General features: G+C 45.5%; 1 protein-coding gene across 3 annotated transcripts in view; it reads right to left on the bottom strand.

Moving 5' to 3' along the window:
• The window catches only part of ADCK1 (aarF domain containing kinase 1), an 88,383-nt gene that overhangs the window by 11,713 nt on the left and 52,964 nt on the right, over positions 1 to 23,706 (bottom strand). For all 3 annotated transcript variants that reach the window (XM_068148662.1, XM_068148664.1, XM_068148663.1), the window contains exons 6-10: positions 20,134 to 20,292; positions 17,121 to 17,237; positions 6,245 to 6,394; positions 5,811 to 6,008; positions 1,223 to 1,416 (exon numbers count right to left, since the gene is read on the bottom strand). In XM_068148662.1, the coding sequence (XP_068004763.1) occupies positions 1,223 to 1,416; positions 5,811 to 6,008; positions 6,245 to 6,394; positions 17,121 to 17,237; positions 20,134 to 20,292 (818 nt within the window). The remainder of the gene's footprint in view (positions 1 to 1,222; positions 1,417 to 5,810; positions 6,009 to 6,244; positions 6,395 to 17,120; positions 17,238 to 20,133; positions 20,293 to 23,706) is intronic.

Below are 23,706 nucleotides of genomic sequence, written 5' to 3'. Positions count from 1 at the left end.
TCCAGCAGGATGCAGCCCAGCAGGAAGGCCTGTCCTAAATTTTCAGCACAATTGACCCTCCCTAGAGGAGGTGAACATCCCACATCTGGAGAATCACGAGCAGTGGGGAGCCCTGGGAGTAGGGATTGTCTCCAAGTAGTGTTCCTGAGGAGCTGGGGACTGCCTTCCTAGCAGAAATCTGGAAGAAGAGACAGCCTGCTCCCCTGTAAGCCCAGCTCTCTTCCCACTGCATTTAGTGACCTGGGAACATAGCATCCTCTGCTTCTACATCCAGCTTCACGTCAGCTAATAAAGATGGGTGCACACTCCTACAGCCTTTCCTGGCAGCACACTCATAATGGTCCAGCAATTCTGACACATTGATTCCAGGAAATATAGTCCTCTACCTTTCTTCAGAAGCAGAGGTTAACTGGGCTTTGTGGTCCCTCATCAGCCAGAGAAATAACTGTTATTTCTTCTGCAAGGATGAGAAATCTCAGGCAAAAGTGCATTGACTCATAAGATTCACAGATGGAAATCTCTTGCATGACTCCTGTTCCTGGCTTTTAAACATCAACCTGATCTTCACAGTCAGCCCTAGTCCCTAAATCAGGCTGCAGAAATTGGCAGCAGAGAAATGGCAGGTCTTTTCTACCCACAAATACTTTCCAGTGGTTATGCATGTAATAGGCAGGTAAGGACCTTTCCCTGCCTGAAAGGGCTAAACCTTAAGCCCTTACCATAAGATCTCCAACCCCATCCCTGGGCCTTAAGGGCCCTGATTAGCCTGGCACTTCCTCCCCCAATCCTCTGCCCAGGATCTCAGTTATACTCTGGCCTGCATCTTCAATCCCCACCTAAGTAATGGTCCCCAGCTCATGACCTGTTGTGAAGCCCCTTGATCTGGATCTTAATTCATAAAATGACCTCTTGGCTTGTCCTCAGCCATGTGTTATCACCATGCACCTGCCTGACAAGCACTAGGCCTGAACCTGATCTGCAGACTGACTTTCTGGTTTGACCTTGGACCTCTTCAGTCACCATGATGTTGCATCACGATACAGGCTTTTGGCTGGACTTGACCACTATCTCTGTGTCTGTCTTGCTCACCTTGCTCAGATGCTGTGAGACTGGGCCCTGACTGTCTTGCTGGCCTCAGGGTCCTCCCTGACTCCTGGCCCCCAGGGACAGACTGCCCCTGCTGCTCCATGTCTGGCCTCTGGTGCCTGGAGAAGAAACTCACGTGGAAACGGCTCTGATGCAGCAGCGAGACATGTTGAGGAAGGAGCTGGCACTGGCCCGTGTGCGCAGGGCTGCCTCGATCCCCCTCAACAAGTCATTGGTCTTCAGCAGCAGCAGCATCTGGCGGGGGACGTTGTTGAGGAGCTGGGTGATCTGGGGCAGGTAAGCAGCAGCGTTGGAACGGATCTCCACATCCTGAGGCCAGCCAGGTCATGTCAGAGAGAAAGGAGAGAGAAACTGAGAGTCCATGCATGGCAAACCCAGGTAGGGATGCAGCTGAGATCTGGCAGGGGGAGATGGTGTTATTCCAGACCATGACACTAGACCAGAACCTATAGAGAATTTTGTCCTGCTTTCCAGCAGACACCTAGCTGTCCCAAGCACTGACAGCACAGTCACAGATCACATTTGCCATATTCCCACCTGCCCCTCAGTGAGATAAGGACTTGCCCTCTCACTGGCAGGATTCATAGTCTCTCAGGAGACCAGGGCACTCGCTGCTATCTCAGTTCTCGGCTCCAGGCATCCCTGCAGCAGCCATGTCTCATTACTGCCCTTGCAGCCTTCTGACTGAGTCTCACCTCACCAGCCCCAGTGCTGGCAAACCTGCATGTTGCACAGGACTGCTCAGGAAGGTGAAGGCATGCTGCAGAGACAACTAGGTCGCTCTTTGTCTTGCTGTTCCATGCAACTGATAGCTTTTTGCTATACTTACAAAGCTGTTTCCAAGGCCTAGTTTAGTCCTCTGTCCTCCACACAACACAGAAGAGGTGAGAAACATCATGCAGTTATATGCCACGTTAACCCAAAAGATTGAAAACTGTCATCTGTCAGATGAGGGGTATATCCAGGCCTATATCCTGTCTGGCAGAAGCCAGTAGTAGGCACTTGAGGAAAGAGTGCAAGATCAAGGCAGACACAGGGTGATCCTTCATATTCCTTGGTTGCCCAGCTTCCAATAAATACACTATCCCACAGTATGATCCCTGTGGTAATAGCCTGAGCCACTTAAGACGAGCTCCCCTGCAAACATGAGCCACCACAGCATGCAAGACAGTCAACCCCCACTCTCCTGTCTCCTTTTAGATCTGAGAGTTCTCCCACAATCTTAGTAAACACAGCACAGCGTGGTGTGGAGCCAATCTCATACACATACCATGTTCCTGCCTCTCCCTACAGAGCCATGACACAAATCAGCAAATCAAAGTAGAAGTCCCTTGAACACCTGAGATCTCCAGAATCCATGAGAACACATGCAGAGAACAGCAAATGGCTTCTTACAAGATGGAGGCTCTTTTGTGGGAAAGGACAGCTCTAAAATCTCCTGTCTGGAATGAGGGACAGCTGACCTATACTTCATGATATTGGATCCCACATTCACTCTTTGTGAACTTCAGACTTATAAAGTAACAGCTCTGTGCAAATCGAGCGTGCAGGTCACAGTGTCAAAGATGTCAGCTCAGACATCACCACAGTTGCTTGGCTGCTGACAAATGAATGTTTGTATCCTCCTGCCTCCATCACTGAACAGATACACAAAGCTTCAGCAAAAAGATGCTTAGCTCTCCTAAACAGTAAATGTTTTGTTCTATTATCTGTTGGCAGAAAATTCCTCCCGATTATCCCTTATCCATTATCCCACCCAGTATCACTGCAGAGCCTACTTATTTTCCACACACAGGTTTTATTTGCTATTTATTTTCCTTTTATTTTTAGCTCCAACTGCTTGCCCACATCACAAAACAACCACATGACCTGTCATCAGAACTGTCATTTTCTGTCAAGGGCGAAGGCTGTGTGCAGAGGAAGAAATGAGCTATGCCACAGGACCTGAGAAAAGCCCCTTGGCTGCAGTCACAGAGGCTGCTGCAGAATGCAAGCAAAACATAATCATAAAATCAGATGAGAAGAGGCCAGCAGCCACCCTGAGCAGTCAGCTGCCTGGCCCTGGCTTAAAATGGGAACAGCTACACCTATGGCAATCCTCACACATTTGCCCTGCTCCTAAAACACTGCAGTGCTGTGACTTAAAGACTCCCCTCTCCTCATCTGCACCAGTGTTTCACTGGCCTTGCTGTTAGAACTGTTTTTTCTCAGGTTAACCCCAACCTCCTTTGCTGAATCTAAAACTCATTACTTCTTGTCCTGTTTACAGCAGTCCTCAACAGATTTGAAAATCACTACCACAACTCTTCTCAGCCTGTGCTCTTCCAGGTATTTTCTGCCCTGACTTGCTCAGACTTACCTTATGGGTTGCATGTTTGACCACTAGTCCTTGTGGCTTCCTACTGGACTTGCCCCAGTGTCATGGAAACTTTCTTGAGTTGCAGTGCCCCAGTCTGGGCACAGCACTAGAGAGATGATTTTATTCCAGGAGGGTTGCTTCCTTGTCTCACAGGCCACTCTCACGTTGACACATCCTCACGCACATTCTCTGGAGCTCTGTGCCGATGGTAGCTGCCTACACAGCACTTTGCCCCTGCTGCTGATACAATCTTTCAAATTCACCTTTAAACTAAGGGCAAGCAGCAGCTCATTTCCTAATGCCACAGCAAATCTGCTCATCTCCCCATTATCTGCCACAGGACTATCCAGTTTCAGCCTTAATTGTGTCATGTAGGCAAAGACAACAAATCTTGCTCCACGGACACAATTCAAGTCAGTGACAAAGTTCATTAGCCCACACAAGGCACCATGCAGTTGCACCTCTGGCGTAACCCTGAACAAGAATGACTGTAGGACAGGTGGGACAACGATCTGTCCCTCAAGTGGGACCTGAAGCCCTTGCTGAAATCATGGAGAATGCTGCCCCCTATGCTGGCTCACAGTTCCCCTAGTAGCAGGTGTCACTGTAACAGTGACTGAGAGGAATGATGTTTCCTTTCTGAATCATCAGCAGAGATCACTGGAGTGACCTTTATAGATCTCCTTGATCAACAAGTACTAAAACTGCATAGACCAAAGCACCAGGAGCTGTGACCTCTGGAAGAGCTGAGCGCTTGCTGGCAGCCCAAGGACATGCCAGATAGTCTGGTTTAAGCCAGTCATTCATTCACAAGCCCTATGAGGAGAGGCTGAGGGAGCTGGGATTGTTTAGCCTGGAGAAGAGGAGGCTCAGGGGTGACCTCATTGCCCTCTACAACTACCTGAAAGGTGGTTGTAGCCGGGAAGGGGTTGGTCTCTTCTCCCAGGCAACCAGCACCAGAACAAGGGGACACAGTCTCAAGCTGCGCCAGGGGAGGTTTAGACTCGAAGTGAGGAGAAAGTTCTTCACCGAGCGAGTCATTCGTCATTGGAATGTGCTGCCCAGGGAGGTGGTGGAGTCGCCGTCCCTGGAGGCGTTCAAGAGGAGATTGGACATGGCCCTTGGTGCCATGGTCTAGTCATGAGGTCTGTGTTGATAGGTTGGACTCGATGATCCTCGAGGTCCTTTCCAACCTAAGTTATACTGTGATACTGTGATAAGCATTTCATATCAACTCAGGCTCAACACCGGCCTCGTAGTACTGGAACCAGCTCTGTGTTGATTTTCTTTGGTGCCTCTGAATTTTTTTCTGGAGCTACAGCACAAGAACTCACCAGATCAAGCACAGATCTGCTAGACAGTCACTCTATTATTTCTGATCTGCAGAAAATTAACTCATGTAAGAAGCAATCAAATTACTGGGCGGGGGGTCCATTACCCAAGGTATCTGACCTGCTCATTGCTATGGATAATGGCAAGCCAGTGCAGCAAATGCTGCCACATCCATCAAAATCAAATGCCAACCCAAAGGAATTTCCAGAAGAGAACTTCACAGGACAATATTGTAATACTACCTAAATGAATTTCATCCTTTCTACTACAGATTCATGCAGATAAAAGCAAACCATAGGATACAAGATGTTTCTGCCCTAGTCCATTATCTGAAATCACATCACTATATCTGCATCTAAGAACAGCACAGCTGCCAGTGGCTCTGACTACCCTTAAGGCGGTGTTCAAGTGTCAGGAGTGTGAGAGGACTTCAGAAGGATCCAGCACATGTGGGTAGGAAAGGGTGAAGAATGTAAGTGGCAATTTCCTAGATTTGTAGTGATTGAGTTGACAGGATCTGCAGTTAAGCAACCTTGACTCCAAGTTAATAGAGTTTCTGATTGGGTGGTAATTTCCAAGGGTTTTTAGGAGTTTGTATCAGTGCTGATAGTCATTTGCATGAATAGTGATAATGCATTATCCTTCTCATGTCTTCCCACTATGCCTTTATGTCTCCTCTACCTTAACCTATCCTCTTTGATGGTTCCCTGCACAGCTGCATTCAACACTTTTTTAAGGCAAAGGCTGACTACAAATGGTGAACACTTACCCATTAAAATATTATACAAAATTCAAGCAGCCCACAACAAGTGTATCTGGGAAATGAAGTTCAGCCACTACAAAGCACATTGCAGGAGCAGCCCTGGCTTTTTCCAGCTCACCTATCAATGCAAAATTTGCTACAGAGCTGCCAGGGTTTGCCCAGCGTCACTGCAACATCAGGTGGTGACAACCACGAAAGGCACCTGAAGAGAAGAAAGCGCAACGACAGGATACGGCACAGAGGACCTACCTCTCTGGCTGAGACTGGTGACCGGTCAATGCCCCTGTTGACAGACTCCCAGGACCTGGCAGTCAGCATGCAGGCGAAGAGAGGGTACAAATCCCCTGCCCCGAGCCGCCGGCTGTACTTCTGCACCCTCTTCATGTCAGCCTTAATGAGGGCCTGCCAAAGGCGGCAGTAGTCCATGCGGAATGACTCGCTCAGCACCTGGGGAGAGAGACATGGGCCCCAGAACTCCATGGAGGATAGGGATCTAGGGGGGAAAGCCTTGTGCCCCCTAGCTTGCCCCATCTTCCACTTCAGAGCTTGGAGGGCAATGAAATTAAGAGGGAAAATATATTCATATGGGCTTAGCGGGGCAAGGCGGCAGCTGGATATGCTCTTTCAGCCTGATGTCCACAAGCAGCCTCACAAAGCCCTGAAAGCTCCCCATAGCTACATACCTGGTAGAGCCCATGGTCCAGGAGGATAATGTGGGCCTTGCCAGAGGCTGGGCACTTCCTCACTAGCACATTGCCTGGGTGTGGGTCACAGTGCACAAAGCCGTTCACAAAGATCATTTCGCTGTAGAGTTTCCCCAGGTTTCGAGAGATCTGTGAGCAGACAGGAGATGGTCACACGCTGCCACTCACAGCAGGGTGCCTGCCAGGGAGGGAGGCAGCCCCTTGCATGTCAAAACTGCAGTAAGTGAGGGTCTGGTATGTGCCCATGTCCCCACACAAAGCTCTTGCAGCTCTTCAGACTGACAAACACACAGGGTGGCTGCTGGCATCTACTACAGAGTGATTCAGGACATTCAGGGAAAAATCTTTGCCAGGGTATCATGAAGGTGTTTGTGGGGTCAGGAGTTATGTAGGGACACTTGCCCAGCATAACAGTGAGAAAATACCTGTGGGTAGGAACAAAGTTTCTGGAAAAAGGAGGGAAATGAAAGAGCAGGTAGGGCAGACACACACTCACACAGAAGGCATGGAAAGAGTTCCCTCTTCCCTCCCCCCATGACACTGTTCCCCACTTTCCCCCTTACTTTCCTCAGACCCATGTTAACCTGTGAACACAAAGCAGCACAGAAACACTGTTTGAATTATTCTGTCACTGCTATGTCCCTTCATGCTGCTGCTCCTTATCACCAACAGATGTTAGTGAAGTTAAAAATCTCCCAGGAGCAAGCAAATATTCCCAGGGCCTGGCATCAATCCCTCACCATGCACTAACATGGGAGCCTTGCCCTGACATCCCACTGCCAGCCCTCCCTGCCATCAGAGAGCAGCACAGTGCTCCACAGTGGAATGCTGAACAAGCAATTAAAAGACAATCATTATAAATGATTCCAAGCATGTCTCCAGACACATAATGGGAGCAGCAAACAGGCAGCTGTCCCCATCAGCAGAGGTGGTAGAAGGGGTAACAGGAGTACTAATGACAGCTTGTCCTACAGAAAACCAGACAGTCAGGGAAGGGTTTGCTTTAACCACCTCTGCAGCATGGTCACTTCTGAGAAAAGCAGATGTTATAAATAGTGCCCAAGTAACTACAAACGAGGAGAAAGAATGGAAACCCTTCCTACAGCAACAAGAATGACTGTAGGACAGGTGGGACAACGATCTGTCCCTCAAGTGGGACCTGAAGCCCTTGCCGAAATCATGGAGAATGCTGCCCCCTATGCTGGCTCACAGTTCCCCTAGTAGCAGGTGTCACTGTAACAGTGACTGAGAGGAATGATGTTTCCTTTCTGAATCATCAGCAGAGATCACTGGAGTGACCTTTATAGATCTCCTTGATCAACAAGTACTAAAATTGCATAGGACCAAAGCATCAGGAGCTGTGACCTCTGGAAGAGAGCTGTGACCTCTGGAAGAGCTGAGCACTTGCTGGCAGCCCAAGGACATGCCAGATAGTCTGGTTTAAGCCAGTCATTCATTCACACAGCCTCCCAAGGACCTGTACACCAGGAGGAATGGATTTGGACATCATGACTGATCATTGGCATCGATCATGACACTTGTGTGCACACTGAACAAACCCCATTTTGCCCTCTCTGTCTCAGCTGTTTGCCTTACAGAGACCTGGAAGAGTACAGAATTATTGAAGGTGAGAACTTGGAGACAGTCTGAGGCACAATATGCTGCCTCATACCCACTAAATAAAAGTCCAGACAAGGTCTGACAGTTCTGTAGATGTGTTGGCTGGTTATGGATAAAGCCTGGAAAGCTATTAATTTGGGACACTGGAATGGGGGTTTCTCAAAGATAGCAGGTTCCCCTTGTGTGCTGTGGTGAGGGCATAGGTTGGGAACATCAAGCAGTGGAACAAGCTGCCCAGAGAGGCTGTGGAATCTACATCACTGGAAGTTTTGAAGACCAGTGCTGATAACACCCTGAGTAAACTGGTCTGATATCATAGCTGATCCTGCCTTAACAAGAAGTTTGATAGGACACCTTCTGAGGTCCCTTCCAATCTCAAATATCCTAGGACCCTACAAAAACACCTCTCACCAAGTCATCCTTGCCATACTCATAACAGCATTACATGGTGTGGCTGTAGGTTCCAGGTGCAGAGATCTCCCCTCCTGAGTCACTATCAGCAGAGAGGTGACTAAACAGGCTTACAGTCTTAGCCTTTTGCATCCCAGGACGCAACACAAAAGCAGCTCAGGACTCGTCTCACCATGAAAACAGAGGGATCACAGACTTGTTCAGACCCTCAGGGTGGATCATGAGTGCAAGACAATCTTCCCTGTGAGATCCCCATCCTCTATCCCTTCTCATCTGTACTTATATTTACCTCTTCCCCTGCATGCAACCTTGAATATCTGCAGTAGTTAATTCACCCAAACCAGACATTGTGGCTTCTTTAAGAAAGACCAATGCAGTCAGTATAACTGAGTGAACATACAGAAGATATGTGACAGGGATTTATGATATAAACACAGAAACAGTCTTTACTTTGACATAAATAAATAAATAAAAGCACAGGGTAAGAGCTGTGCTGCAGAGTAAAATATTTTCCCTCACTTTTGTATGTTGAATTACCTCCAAAAGATGATAAAAAATTACTATAGGAGGCACCAATACTGCTGAATTCTAAACAAACCAAAAGCAACAAAACAGGAGACAGGTTAAAGGCTGTATTTGTAGGGCTGAGTGTGAGATGTGAACAGTGCCCTATCATTATAATTCAGACAAAAAAAAAGGAATTCATGTTTCTAGAGAAAAAGTTTAGGAAAAATAGCATGACACCATTAATTCTCCAGTACTGTGCCACATCACCACAAGCCTTATTTTAACATGTGCAGAATCCACTTTGGAAGAATGCAGCTAGGAAAAATGAGACAACAAACAAGTGAAAACCTCTGCTCAGGAGGAATTCAGCATGCATTTAGGTTGTGTAAGACCTTGGGGTGAAGGTGCTCCACAAATTAGACAAAAGGTTGCAGAGCTTTACAGAAGCAAAGACCAAAATAAACACAGAGGCATTTTGTTATGACATGGAGAGGTCATCATTCCTTTCTCTGTTTAGTATCCAACACAACAAGGTCTTTGTCATTACCAGGGTCCCCCAGCACTGTTCTGCTGCACACTGTAAAACAACGATAATCACCCTTGGAATCCCGCATTCATTTCCAGACACCTCATTAACAGAGAGATGCAGACTACAGAGAGTGAGTTCAGAGAAAGCATTAAATGACCAAGCTGCAGGAGGAATTTACTTGGGGAAAATATTAAAAGTTTGGGGAAAATATTAAAATATTAAAGATTAAGATTCCAGAGTTGGCTATGGAATGGCAGAGGAGGGGCAGTCTACCAATACTAGAAGATTTGAGCAGCAAGGAAACAGAAGCACTTGTAGCACTGGATGTGCTACAAGAAATACAACTAGGCAGATGGGGGTGTAATCAAGAATGGCATGATTTATCCATAACACACAAGAGAAAGAACCATGCTAGTCAGTAAGCAGACCTGAGCTGGATCCATCAGAATAACACCACGCACTGCCTCTTGCCAGAGGCATACCCTTGCCGATTGGTGCACTGCTGCCTAAAAGGAGTCATTGCAGACAGCAATCTGCCTTTGCTACATTATGTGACAGACCATGACACTGTCAGGCAAATCACACATTTTCAGCTCAACCTTTCCATTTGGAAAAAAGTGTAGCTGAAGAGTAAGTAGATTGCAGATGACAAAATGGAGAGTCAGCAACCTGGGCCAAACAAAGGAGTGCCAGATACATGTATGACAGCCAGATTTGGAGTAACTCTTCACCAAACTAAGCACACAAAGTTCATTTTATGTACTCAATATGGCACACCATGGTCACAAACCATACCCTGTGAGTTACAAGCAGATACAGAGTAAGAATGTAATGCAGACATCACGGATTGTGACTGTGCAGCATCACAGTCTCTCTATAAGCTGGTCAACTTCATTGGAAGTAAGAAAGATAGAAAGCATGACTCTGAAGACTCTTCCAAAATTTCACTCTCTAGATGGTGAAAACCTTTCCCCTAAATCCCAGCCTAATCTTAATGATGTCCAGTTTAAATTATTTCCTTAGGTAACATAACCCTAGAGCTTAACTAGCTTCTTTCCTCTCCAGCATTTACAACTCCAATGTGTTTACCAGTAAGATAATGATCATCATAGATAGAGCATAAAAACTGCCCTGTTTCTACAGGATCCTCATTTATCTGCTATGTCCTAGGAGTCAACCTGCTTCTTCCCCAGTCACCCTGCACTGGAAACACACACTTACCTTGTGATTGACTAATATCCCAAAGCTAATTCTAGCATGTCACTTCCCTCTGATAAACGCCCAGCATATTTCAGAAATCCTTCTTATTAGTTCCTAAGTGCAAGTCTTTGCTCATTTTTATCCCTTTCTATCACTTCAGTCCCCAAAGCCACCAAGTGCTATTGCTACTCTGGTCCTCCTCTACAATGCCATAACCTCCCAATTTTGTGTCATCAACAACCTCCTTCACACAGTTCTGTTCATGTTGAGGTCATCACTGAATCTATTAAATAAGATCAGTTTGCAGAGCAAACCTCACAGAACTCCACCACAGTAATTTTTCTCCATCACTGCCTCTCCCAGTTTCTTAACTACTTTGCAGTTTCCTTACTAATCCCCACCTCTTCTAGTTAACTGATTCATACCCAGAGTACCAAGTATTTTACCAAGTACACCTACTGCATTTCTGTCACGTAATTCAGAGGATCCCAAGCTGTGGTACAGGGAGCAGCAGTGACCTATTTCTTGCATGCATACACAGATGCAAACTGTTGCTGCCCTCAGTTTTGAAAGCCTAGACAACCTGTTACCCTCCCATGATCCACTAGGAGCCACTTTGGATGAAACCATATTGTAAGTCCCTTGCATACAGCTCCATAGCAGCAAACCTCTGGACACACACTAGCCCCTGTACGCAACTCTCCTCTCAGCACACCTAGCTTACAGATCAACCTGACAACAAAATACTGCAAAGTCCATCATAAATTAGTATCTTCCAAACTCCAATATGCAGTAGGTAGCAAGAAACCTCTCAGGAAGAAAAGAATGTGTGCACATTTGAGGTTATGAATGAAGTAAAAAAAAAATGGCACAAGTACCACGTCCACAGATAGCTGCAACGTGAAAAACCAACCTGGGTTATCCAGGGCAAGTCACTGATACTTTCCTGGCCTTGTGAGCAAGCTGGACCTGGCTTCATGCCTCTGGCTGACATGAAGAAGAAAGGCAAAGAAAAAAATCCTGTGACATGGTCCTGTAGACCTGATCTCACCGCCTGCCCCTGATAAGTCTCAGATGAAACTGCCAGATAGTGCATCATACTTTCCTATCCCACCTCCATCTGTGACTGTCTCTTTAGATAAGGAACAGATACTAGTCTCTGACCTTAATTTGGCTTTAATATTTGCCAATTATTTTAAGAGATGGCGACACTAACTTCTATTGATCTCATTAAAAGTAAAGGTCGTTGTGCAGCTCATTTCTCAGGGCTCAATATTACCTCCTCAGGCCAAAATAATACCATTGATTTTGGAACCTTAATCGAAGGTTAATTGGATTGAAGAGTGTATTGGGTTTTTGCTTTCTTTCATTGCTGTTATTACAGCCTTCATCCAAGAGTTTGCTTAATCCTGCCAGGGCAATCCTGCCCAATTAAAATGGTGTCAAATTAGCAATGGGTGCAGATAGAAAACAGCCACAATTTGGAGCCTGCTCTGTGTCTCTGCTCTGAAATGGCTCTTGTTCACAGCAGATTAGGATGGCCACGCACAAGAGATCCGATTTCACAATCTGCCTTCTGTGATCCAGTTGTGAGGATCAAAACCCAGTGTTCTCTAATGCAGTGCTATCTCTATGCATGATCTACCACCACAGCAAGGTGATGTCTGGACACACATGATGTCATTAAGCTACAGGAATAGTTTTTAGAACTCCTGGAGTGTACTGACAGCATATGCCACGCTCCCTGTTGGGGACTGAGGAAATTATTTTCCTGTTCAATGCCCCATCTTCCATGGCATTTAAGTGGGGAACAATATTTAGACTCATCTGCTCAGGGAACTGAGGGATTAACTTGGTAAGTTTCTACAGATTCTCAAAAGCACACAGGTAGAGAAGACCAGTCATTTATTTAATTGCTTCTTGTACCTCTCTCGAATGTGAAATAGCCGTGGGGATCATTTTCCTTTGGTTTTAAATGTAGTTCTGTTTCCTTGGATTTAATATAAACCTTGTTTCCAAGATTCAAGCAATGGACTGACACAGATGCTTCAGACTGACTTTCAGTGAGGAACAGGTTCGTATGCAATTTAACTCTTTTACCTGGTATCTTTGCACAGTTCAGAAGCTGCAAATGCTGGAGGTCATCTTTGCTTACCAGCGCCTTGTGAATTTTCATCAAGCTTCAGACAAGAGGAAATGTTGGAGGATATGAAAGGAAACCTCTCCCCAGACTAAATCAGTAGGTGCAAAGAGCAAGAAAAGCCTTTTTGCCCAGAAACAGTGTTCTTCTCTGTGCTCCATTTCAACTAACACTTGAGTGTTATAAGCACAAATACTTGAGACATGAGAGGTTTCCACACTTGTCCTGACAAAGGAATCCCACCCTGGGAAATCCCACTTAAATTTCAACAGCTACAAGGCAGCAGCTCCTGCCTCTTGGCACAAGAGTAAATCCCACATTGAAAGTGTATTTCAAGTTGCAAAGCTGTCAACCATGAGAAGGTAGCTTGGCTCTTTATTGAGCCTTATAAGAGATACCATTCCAGTGCAGAACCCATTTAGTAACAGAAGGAAGCAAAAAGCCACAGAAGGATGGGGTGACAGATGGCAGTAATTGCACACAATAGCTCATCTTAAGTACCTTAGCTGTTTGCTTTCACTTCTCAGCTGGACAAAACACTTTTCCTGAGTTCTGAATCATCCACAGCTCATCACCAGGCTCTTAGTGAGCTGAAGTAGATGGCATTGTTTCCTTTCCCTGACTTAAGTCCAAGCCAGGGTGATAATGGGGGACTCTGCACTTGGCTAACTAAGCTGGCTGGTTAGCTGGAGGACATGGCATGAGTGCATCTGGTAAGCTCCACAGCTCTCACAGCCTGCTGACCCAGCAGCCTCTCTAGAGGCAAGCAGAGCATCCACAAAGAGGGACAGTGAGGACCCAAGCAGTGGATCAGAAATAATGATACGATTTGTACACAGACAAGGTCTCTCAAAGTAAACCAGGTAAGATCAGAATGGGTGCAAAACAAGCCATTTGGGATCCTCTTTAAAAGTCCATGCTCTATGTAGCCTTGCTGTCCTTCCTCCCTCCTGCATACAGTATGCTATAAACATCTTGAGATCTCCTCAGTCTGGTTTCCCTCCCCTTTCTACCCACCTCTGCCAAATGTATTGTAAATGCTCTTGTGTCTTAAAAGAGGAACAGCCTAGGTTCTACATGTCCCCCTTAACCCTGCCATATCCTGGTCTTCCCTCAAAACTCATGCCAGCTCATTTCTTGCTAACGCTACTCTCCAGGCTTCCCTCCCACTGTCAATATCTTAGCTGCATGCTCATCCTCAGCTACGCTTGCACATGAATAAGTAACTGTTCCACAGGCAGATATTTCAGTGTTTGCACTTGTCTTTAGAAATCAAAGCCTTCTCTGATTAAATGCCATTACAATCCAGCGCTTGCATGGATCCAGAGAGATTAATGTGCTTTTGGGCAGCTTTAATGATAATCCTGCTACAGACGGTATTAAGTAAATGTCAGTAACCTGGTTTGAAGGAAGCTTTCACCTCAGGGATCCTTTCCATTTAGAGGAGGGAGGCTCAGCTTGCTTTTCAAGGCTGCATTGTCAGACAAGAGAAATCCTGCTTAGTGAAAACTCTTCTTCTTCCACCCAGTAAAACAAAATGGAGTATGATGACAGAAGGGTCAATAGATAAACAGATTGAGATGATTCATAGGGATCTAATGCATCCCTTGAAAGCCAGAATCTTATAAGCCATGTCATAGTTTTGAAGCCCCTCCTCATGGTCCTTTCAGTGTTTGATGCCTTTTGCTCAGTTCACCACCATGTCATGCAGTTCTTTACCCGAAATATTAACAGCAGCAACTGAAAATGGACCTTGGTCATATTTGTCCCCACCTGCTGCACCTTGCCAGAGGGTAGATCTGCGATGTGCACCGCTCCTGCCTCATTTTACTGCGCCCATAACAACAGACCTCATTCCCCATCACACGATTCTGACAGGCTTGGTATTCCCTCCTTCCTACTGTTGCTTTATCGGTAATCAGTAAAAATTAATCATTAAAATTCGGGTGTGAAGAGAGCAAAGGAAGAATGAACAGCTCAATGCAGGCACTGACAGTGTTGGCAGAAACTCAGTCCTACCACTGAGCTGAGTAACATCCTATACGTGACAGATTGCCAGAACTTCTGAAGCTTCATCTTTGCAGTAGAAGTCTGCTGCCAATCTTTTTTAAGTTACATCTTAGCCATCGTTTAGAGACCAGCTTGGAATCAGCAAAATATGTGGCTTCATCGCTGCACAGAACCTATTGTGCCAAAAGGTCACCAAAATTACCTTCTCAAAGGCATGAATGGTCAAAAAAAGGAGATCAATTTTCACCCCAAATCTCTCATACTGGAAGAAAAAGCCTCTGCAAGCTAGAAGAACTGAAATTAGCTGCTTTTCTACTGTATTTTGGCACATAGTGGCAGAAAACGTCCTACTGAAAGGCCGAAGTCACCAAATTCTCCACCATGACTGGTTGGAGAAAGCTACAGAAGGTTACAAAGAATGTTCTTCCACAGGCTTCCCCAGATAACTTTGCCATTTAAGAAAATCCAAAGTAGAGGCCAAAGCCCCAGGAAGCTACACTATCCTAGCTACCTCAATCTTAGAATGAATCTGCTGTTGAAGTATTGTGAGGAAGCGCAGCTCTGAACAGTCAACTGTTGTATCTGAGTGCAGTGGGCTAGACCTGGCCTGTCTTTATAGTAGAAAAAAGGCTAGGATTAACTCAAATTAACAACTCTGTCACTTCTGACCAGTTGACTTCTCCAGGTGAATGGAGCTGACTGTATGTTCTGCCATGGACAAGGCCTTCTTAAGTCTCTATTGATAGCAAATTCCATGACCTGCCATGTTCTCAACAGGCACACTATGGTGTTCTTGGTAGACCAGGCACATCCAGGTAAATACAAAGAAAGATCATCAGCACAAAACAGAGAAGGAATCATTTCTACCTCTGATCAGCTGACAATTACTACTGGATTGCCCTGATGAGAGGGAAGAGGAGAAACAGTGATATAAATGCTCCAAATTCTTCCTGATGGAGACACGAGAGACTATGCTATCTATGGGTGACCTTCTATTAATTCAAGAAGTCCCTTAAATGAAAATGGACCACCTATCTTGCAGAGAAGAAAGCGTCATTCAGTATTGCCCGTTGACCTTGGCTTGTTCATCACAGTTACAATGGAAAAACAGTTTCAGAATCTACTTTAACCTTAACTTTTCCCTCCTGTGTTTCAGTGGAGAAACATGTGAAAAGATGCCTGCCTTTCTACCTGCAGAGGTTACCAGAAAATCTCTCATTGAGTTCTGCAAGGTGCAAGAGCAGAGGAAAAGGTGAAGAGAAACAAGCAGAGAAAGAGGCAGGTTACTCAATCCTCCACCTCTAATTTTGCTGAGCTCTTTAGGCTGAGAAAAAGGCACCTCCTAACACAGGGAGGCAGCTGAGAAAATACAGTTAACCCTTCGGGGGCGCACCAAACTCAACCTCAAATTTTCCCATCTCTTGAGAGGTCTTTGCATGTCTCTAACTGATGGCACATGAACTTTGCCATAGATAGAAAGGGGGCAGAGGAAGAGCAGAGAGAGAGGAACTTTCATATTTCAGAGGTAAGTGGATGGACAGACCACGTACAGTTGATTTTATGCTGTAGCTCTTGGATGACCAGGCAACCAAGTGCAGGCTCATCCACAGGGCACAAGGGAAGCAGCAAGCAGCACTCACTGAGGGAAGCACTCACTGACTGAGAGTTGTGGCTTGACACACTGTCCAGTGGCTGAAAACCCTTTCCCCTGGCATCTTCCCAATCCTTCTGGGATGTAATACCTTCTTTTCCTCAAGAATCCTTCAGCCACAGAGAATCCAAAATGCTCTTCTACCTTCATGCCTCACTCACAATCTCACTCACTGGTGGGATGAAGTCTGTTTAATGAAGGACTGCAAAACTACACAGCAATGTAGGACCAGGAAGCAATGAAGAAAACGACTGCATCCAAAAGAAAAAAGGAGGCTTTGGAAAACAGAAGAAAACAATCCATGTCAGAATATTATACCATGGCTAAGGGCTCCAGCACTCTAATAAATGATCATGTAAAACCCATATCTCCTGCATAAGGTGATAAATACATTTGTCCAGAAGAAAGTAAATGCAGAAGAAAGAGGGAAGGAAGAGAGACAAAATGAAACAGAAGCTGAAGCTGTTCCTTTAAGAGAACAGGAACTATCATTCTGGAACAAACTGTGGGTGTATGTGATATTAGAGCATGGTCATCTTTCACGCTCTGCCTTTCTGAAGATCTTTTGTGCAGTGTCCATGACAGTGTTCCCCAAAAGGGGTTATGGACTTTTCCCAGAAGCACAAGAACTGAGACCTCTTAGATTGATTGCTCTGTTCACATCTGTGTGCTCTCTTTTCCATCCCCTCCTGTCACATTAGCCTCTGTTTTGGATCAATGTCAGCTAATGTCAACATCAGTTTCGTTTTGCCCACCTCACCCAACTCAGGGATGGCTGAGTAACTACCTCATTGACATTGATGCCATTCCTCTCCATGTAGGCCCTGTCATTCACTTGTCCCCCTTCCATAAATTCCATGAGGAGGACACGCCTTGAGGAGAGCTCCCAGTAGATCCTGGGGACCTGAAACAGGAACAGATGGGTTAGGTCAAATAACAGGCTGGGAAAGCAAAGAGAATACATAGCACAAAGCCCAGAAAAAGAAAAAAATGGAACAGGCTGAAACGAGGACTTGTTCTTCTCCAAGGGAGCTAAATCCATTTATAGGCCTCTTCACCAGGACAGCAGCAATGTGTGCAAGGGTAACACAACAGTTCAACAACAGCAGGATATGTCCTTACGGCACATTTCTGGCCACACTCCACAAGATTTTGACCACCTCCCACATCCAATGATTTCTAAGGGCTTTACCTGCTCTGCAGCTCCTCTAGCTGGGCTGCCTAACTAGTACCTATCTCAAGTTTCTGAATCATCCACTCAGGTCCTTCAGACAGAAACTGCATCTCATTTGCTATGCCCAGGGCCTACTTAAGCAGCTCTAAAAATGATAAACAATCATCATAAACTGTAGGTCTTCAGGGGCCCATGGAACACAAATGCCTTTGAGCTGACAAACCCTGCATAGTTAGGTCATCTGCAACTGAAAACCAAGTGTCAGAAATAAGGGCCTTGTCACAGAAGCCCTGGGAGATCCTTAACAATCTTATTGTCAGTGTGACACAGCAACAAATGTAAAATATCCAAGCACTTATCATTCAATCCACAATAAATCAAACTAAGGTGAAATAACAGTAAGAGGCCTAGTGTCATCCAGGGAGGCAGTGACTGGCTCCCTCTTTTCCAGCTTCTTTCTCCTGCCACATTCTTTCCATGCTGCAGCCTCTATTGTAGAGAGTCCTTTGTTGACGTTCCCTTTGGATATTGCTCACATCACTGTGCTGACTATCTCCCAAGCTGTCCAGATTTGCTTTTGCACATGGGTAAAGCCACACAGGTACATTTCACCAAAGGTATAAGGGAGTTCCACCCATGTTTTTTACTATGCCCCAGTAGAGTTGCACATTTTGGATCCTCCAAAGGGAGAGACAGCTGTGTAGACCCCTCTCCTTACCTGCCTGACTCATCCATGGACTCACATACTGCAAGGGTCCAGCATCTTGGGGCAGGACAAGCAGAATTACGAGGTCCTGTCCATCTTGTATGACAGAAACCAGAGGAACAAGACAGGCCACTGTAGCTCAGTTTCTCACAGCCTTCCCAGCTTATCTGGATGTCCATTCTTTACAGCCAGATAGGTGTGAAAGCAAACCAAAACAGTTCCCCAGACCATCCAGCTCACTGATCCCTGCTGCCTTAGATCATTTCAGGTGACACTCATTCTTGTCTCAAGATTTACAGATGCAAGTCAGTGGGCTTGTAAAGTACTATCCATGCATTTGGAGATGCCTTTCTCACTCTCAGCCAAATTCTGCAGTGATTTTTTTAATTACTCACAGATGTTTGCCTGTAATGCTAGTGCATGGAAACAATTTATCTCTGGCTTTAAAAGCTCAAACAGGTTCACAGCACAAAATCTACTTCTCAGCTTTCTAGCATGTTTAGGAAAATTAATGATACAGGAGCCCAATTCTTCTGTTGCCTTTGGGTGATGAACATGTCTCTGAATTGGCAGGTCAGACAGGAGGATCCATTACTTAGCCATCTCAAGCCATTTGTTATTGTTACACATATTGATATCATGATAGCTCCTTAACCCAGTGAGGAGGTAATTGGCTGTCTCCATGGGGATTTACTTCACTGTATCCTAGTTACGGCTGCAACGGATACAGCTCTTCAAGGTGCATCACTTCTGATAAGCGCCCACTCAGCAAAATCATTGTCCTTTGACCTTCTGTAGCCCTGGTGGCTTTTAGCTGTCTGTGTCTATGGGAAGGCCACTGCTGCTACAGGGCTCCAGGACTTCCCAAAAGCTGGAGTCAGGTAGCAAGGAATTATAGCCCTTAAATGGGGGAAACAAGGATAAAAAGATGCACTAGCCTGCAAAGCCTACCTAAACTCACCTGATTTTAGGTAGTTGTCACTTCCATTTTGGGACTTCTGTATAAACCTGAGCTGAGAACCTCATTTTGATGTGTGTATGCAGGAGGGTCCAAAGGAGGGGGCATTTTTTACTGCCTTTGTGCATGTGCAAAAGCAGGTACATAAGTGACTGTGCCCAGAGCACTATGTGTGCTTGATCGTATTTGTGTATGTCCAGAATGCACACAGCAGAGGCTTCTGCCTCTTGTGCATCAGCAAAAGAGGTGTGCATGTGCAAGCTTCAAGACAGGGGCTCAGGTCTTTCCAAGAATGAGATGTGTACATGACTGGCTGTACTTGACACATTTGTCAGTGACCTTAGTGCAGTAGCAGGGCAGGTGGGGCAAGAGTCTGTGGGGGAGAGAAAAATGTTGGTGCAATTGACTTTGTGTATGAAGACAACATGAATACAGAAGCCATGAACATGTATGAAGGCTGAATGCTCAATTCCAGATTGAGAATGTGCTTTTTTGAAGGAGGAAAGATCATGCTTCCTCCTGAGATATACAGCATTCCCTGTCCTACTTGACACCATCAGCTTCAGTCTAGCTTTTCTGGTTTATATCCATTTCTTGTCCTCAGTTGAGCTAAAGCCCAGGAAAGAGGTACCATCAGATGGCTCAATAAAGAATGGAAAACTCACAAGTCTCTGGACAAGTTCAGAAATGCTGGGAAAACAAGTAGCAGGATCCAGAGACAGCTGGCCCCAAGTCACCACTGCTCATCCAGTATACAGTGCCTACAGCAGGTAACTGATAAGGATGATGCCTGTCTCAGAGAAGTTTCCGGTTGGTATCAGCAGAGCAGTTTAGGATGAACAACACACAGAGAATGAGCTCCATTCTCCCTCTGTATCGTTCCTCTAAGTGGTAAATGAGGTGCACAAGATGCCTAAAGTCAGACTATTAATGTACATACATAGAAATATGTGTTTCCTCACCTTCAGGAAGTCAAACTTCTTGAGCATATGAGCAACCTTCTCAGCATTTCTGCCCTCATTGAGGAAATCCAGCTCCAAGGGCAGATTCTTCTTAGCTTCTTCCACCAGCCACATGAACTCAAAATCTGGAAAGATCTGCTTCACAACCAAGAGGAGAACCTGAGAACAAGGAAACACTCAGCTGCATCCTGGCTCCAAAATCATGCAGCTCCAGATAATGCTGTGATAGGACGCTTCCATGTCATTTACAACATCCTTAGCCTATGCCCCAAGTGCTTGTAGGGTTCACAATGCAACACATGGTGTCATGCTTTGGTCATGCAACACAAATTTTGACTTGCCCTTCCACAAAGGCACACCTGGGAGTTAAATGACAGCACAGACACCACAGGGAGCCCTGCTGACTAGAAGAAAAAGAGCAAAGCCCTGGAGAAAAGACCACCCGGCTAGATCTCACCGATGGCTTGGCCCAGGAGCAACTCTCTTCTGAGTGCTGACTTTTAATGTTACTCCTTTCCACTGCTAAGCAAGAAGTTTGCCAGCAGAGAAAATCCACTGGCCAGTTCACAGAAGACTGTGGCATCTGGATACAAGCAGTAGGCTACATATCTTTAAAGGACGCTTCTGGTGAGGGTCAGAGGGCAGGCTGCTCCTCAGCATCAGTCACAGGCATCCTCAGCAATGCTGAGGTGGTGTTTTCAAAGTACCACATATCGACCACCTGACATCCTCCTCTTCTTAAAGGCATTAGGTACTCTGCTACACAGGGTCTCAAAAAGCTCAGCCAAGATGTTTCTGGAAATCTTTGCTTAAAACAACATTTAAGGGGTGAGTAATAGGCAGTCCTTCCTGAAGAACATGAAGACTATGTGACTGGATGGCATAATCAAAGCTGCACAGCAGTCAAGCACGTTTTCTGTTCCAGTGAAGGGCCAGTTTCAGAATCAGTCACAAAATGACACCAGCTGACAGTCTGGACCACATCTTAAGGAAAATAAAACATTCTGTGGGCTTTTTACCTAACTACCTGAGTCATAACACAAAAATAAAGCATAAAAAATGCCATCCACATTGCTGTCTTTATCTTACTTTGCTCTGTACACCCATCCGAAAATTAAAATAGACTTGTCAAGTGTGTGTTTCTGGACACTTTCACCTTCTAGACCTTCACCACCGAGGTGGGAATTCCTGCATGGCAGGAAGAACATTTAAAGACCACGCAGAAAGCTGCTAGCATTGAAATGCATGGAAAGAAATAAGTTTATGAATCATCACTGTTCCTGTGCAGCTGCGTGAAAGCATTTTGTTCTCCACCCCTGTCTCTACTTCCCTTATCTAAATGTAAGTTTCAAACTCAGTGCTCCTTTAAAAATGTAATCACCAGGTTCCAGACACTATTGAATGATTTTTCTACTGTCCTATCTAGAGGCTTAAATCCTTTCAAATCTATCTCACTCGGTGATCTTCGTGAACATATACATAAACTTTACAGAGGCTGCACAATTGTTGCATTGGTGTCCAACGTGAGAAAAGTCATGCATTGTTTTGGGCTTTCTTTAAATTCTTTCAAGGCTCTTTTGAGCCCATGTGCCAATTTGACCATCAGCAGGGACATATTTAACAAATTATCTGGCCTGTCCTCTTTCTGACATCAGTCTAGCATATGGTCTTGAAATAAGTACCAAAATAAGAAGAGGTATCTCCCTCAGTACCGATTTTTAAAGAGTCAGTACTGATGCCATGAAACTTCAAATGAATTTAGGAATCTTCCATCTAGCTTTTTCCATTCACGCTCCTTCCCATCAGTCTCTAAATAGAATAGAATAGAATAGAATAAACCAGGTTGGAAGAGACCTTCAAGATCACCGTGTCCAACCTGTCAACTAATCCAACCCACCTAATCAACTAAACCATGGCACCAAGCACCCCATCAAGTCTCCTCCTGAACACCTCCAGTGATGGTGACTCCACCCCGGGCAGCCCATTCCAATGGGCAATCACTCTCTCTGTGTAGAACTTCTTCCTAACATCCAGCCTAAACCTCCCCTGGTGCAGCCTGAGACTGTGTCCTCTTGTTCTGGTGCTGGCTGCCTGGGAGAAGAGACCAACATCTGCCTGTCTACAACCTCCTTTAAGGTAATTGTAGAGAGCAATAAGGTCACCCCTGAGTCTCCTCCTCTCCAGGCTAAGCAACCTGACCATCTCCATCAATATTTAAATCAACCTCCCATCTAACTGGAATGTCTGATTCTTAAAGAACCAGACCTTCAGTGCATATTCATCTGGCTTTCACTTCAGCCTACACAAAAATAACCTCACACAAGGATACAATTATGCATGTAAGCCAACACTCCATAAGAGACCCTTTAAAAACAAGACTGCACTGTGTCATGTTGTGAGCTACTTCTCCACAGATCTCAAGGATGAGAAGCTAGACTGTCTGTAGAGGAAGGACAGTAATACATTGCAAAAAAGCAAACACACTGGTTTAGTTTCAGGTTTTCCATGAGGATTAGTCTAAAAGCAGAAAATAAAGGAATCACTCTCAAATTGTTCAAACGTGCCTGCCAATATAACCAGGCATCACAGCAGCATGGTGTGAGGGAAGATTTTTCCTGTGACACTGCGGTGGTGAGACCTAAAACGGTCAGACACCTACTGTCAAAAGGTCAAATATCCCACAGTGGGTGTAGATGGGTGGCTCATTCATACACAGTTCTCTTATTGTCCTGGTCTTACAGCCTTTCATTACCTGTTAGTCCTTCTTTAACTGCTTAGTTTCTGCCATCCTGTCCTGGCCAGGAGTGAAGGATGCCATAAGCCCCTCGAGAATTGCTGTACCTGTGATGACTCACAAAAGCAAACTCTGGGCAGATCACTGTAGTCAGTCCTGGAGACGACCTGAATCAGTTCCAAATCTACAGCTGGACCCAAAGCCAGTTCAAACAGTTGTGTGCTCTCAAAGAAGCTCTGCAACAGACATATCTAATCTAACTGGAATATCTTTATTGAACCAAATTTTTTTTCACTATGAGTCCAAAATAAATGTTCAGCTGCAAAAGTATGTGCTCCAGCTGGAACCAGCTGTGCTTCTTTGCAGGCTAGCCAGGATTGCTCAAAGCAGAGCATTTTAGCTGCCCAAAGAAGCTTCAGTTACACTCTTCTCTGAGAGGGTGCTGGCAGCATCTTTGATTCCTGATCTCCTGTGATGGAGAACTCTGTGTCACTGCATCAGCAGCTCACTCTAAAAACTTATTAGACCCCTCTCAGCTTAAGGTTCCCCTCTTTAACTTTTAGTTTTAGCATTACCATTTACAGACCTAATCCTTTGCCTCTGCTTCACCTCAACCTTATCCCCATTTCCTACCATATCATTGGCATCTTTGACTACTGCAATGCAGTGCTGTGCCACAGCTTTTCCCCAGCTCCCCACTTTAACAAGGGGAAGTTTGGGTGAAGCTACAGCATGGTACTGGGAACACGAATGGTACCTACCATTCAGCATAGGAACAGGAGACAGGCACTGAAACTTCTGTTTAGGCTCGAGGTGAGGAGAAAGTTCTTCACTGAGAG

Source organism: Melanerpes formicivorus, unplaced genomic scaffold (assembly GCF_026170545.1).
Source record: "Melanerpes formicivorus ecotype bairdi unplaced genomic scaffold, bMelFor1.0.p_v2 SCAF_17, whole genome shotgun sequence".
NCBI lineage: Eukaryota > Metazoa > Chordata > Aves > Piciformes > Picidae > Melanerpes > Melanerpes formicivorus.
This window is presented reverse-complemented; position numbering and strand designations above follow the sequence as displayed.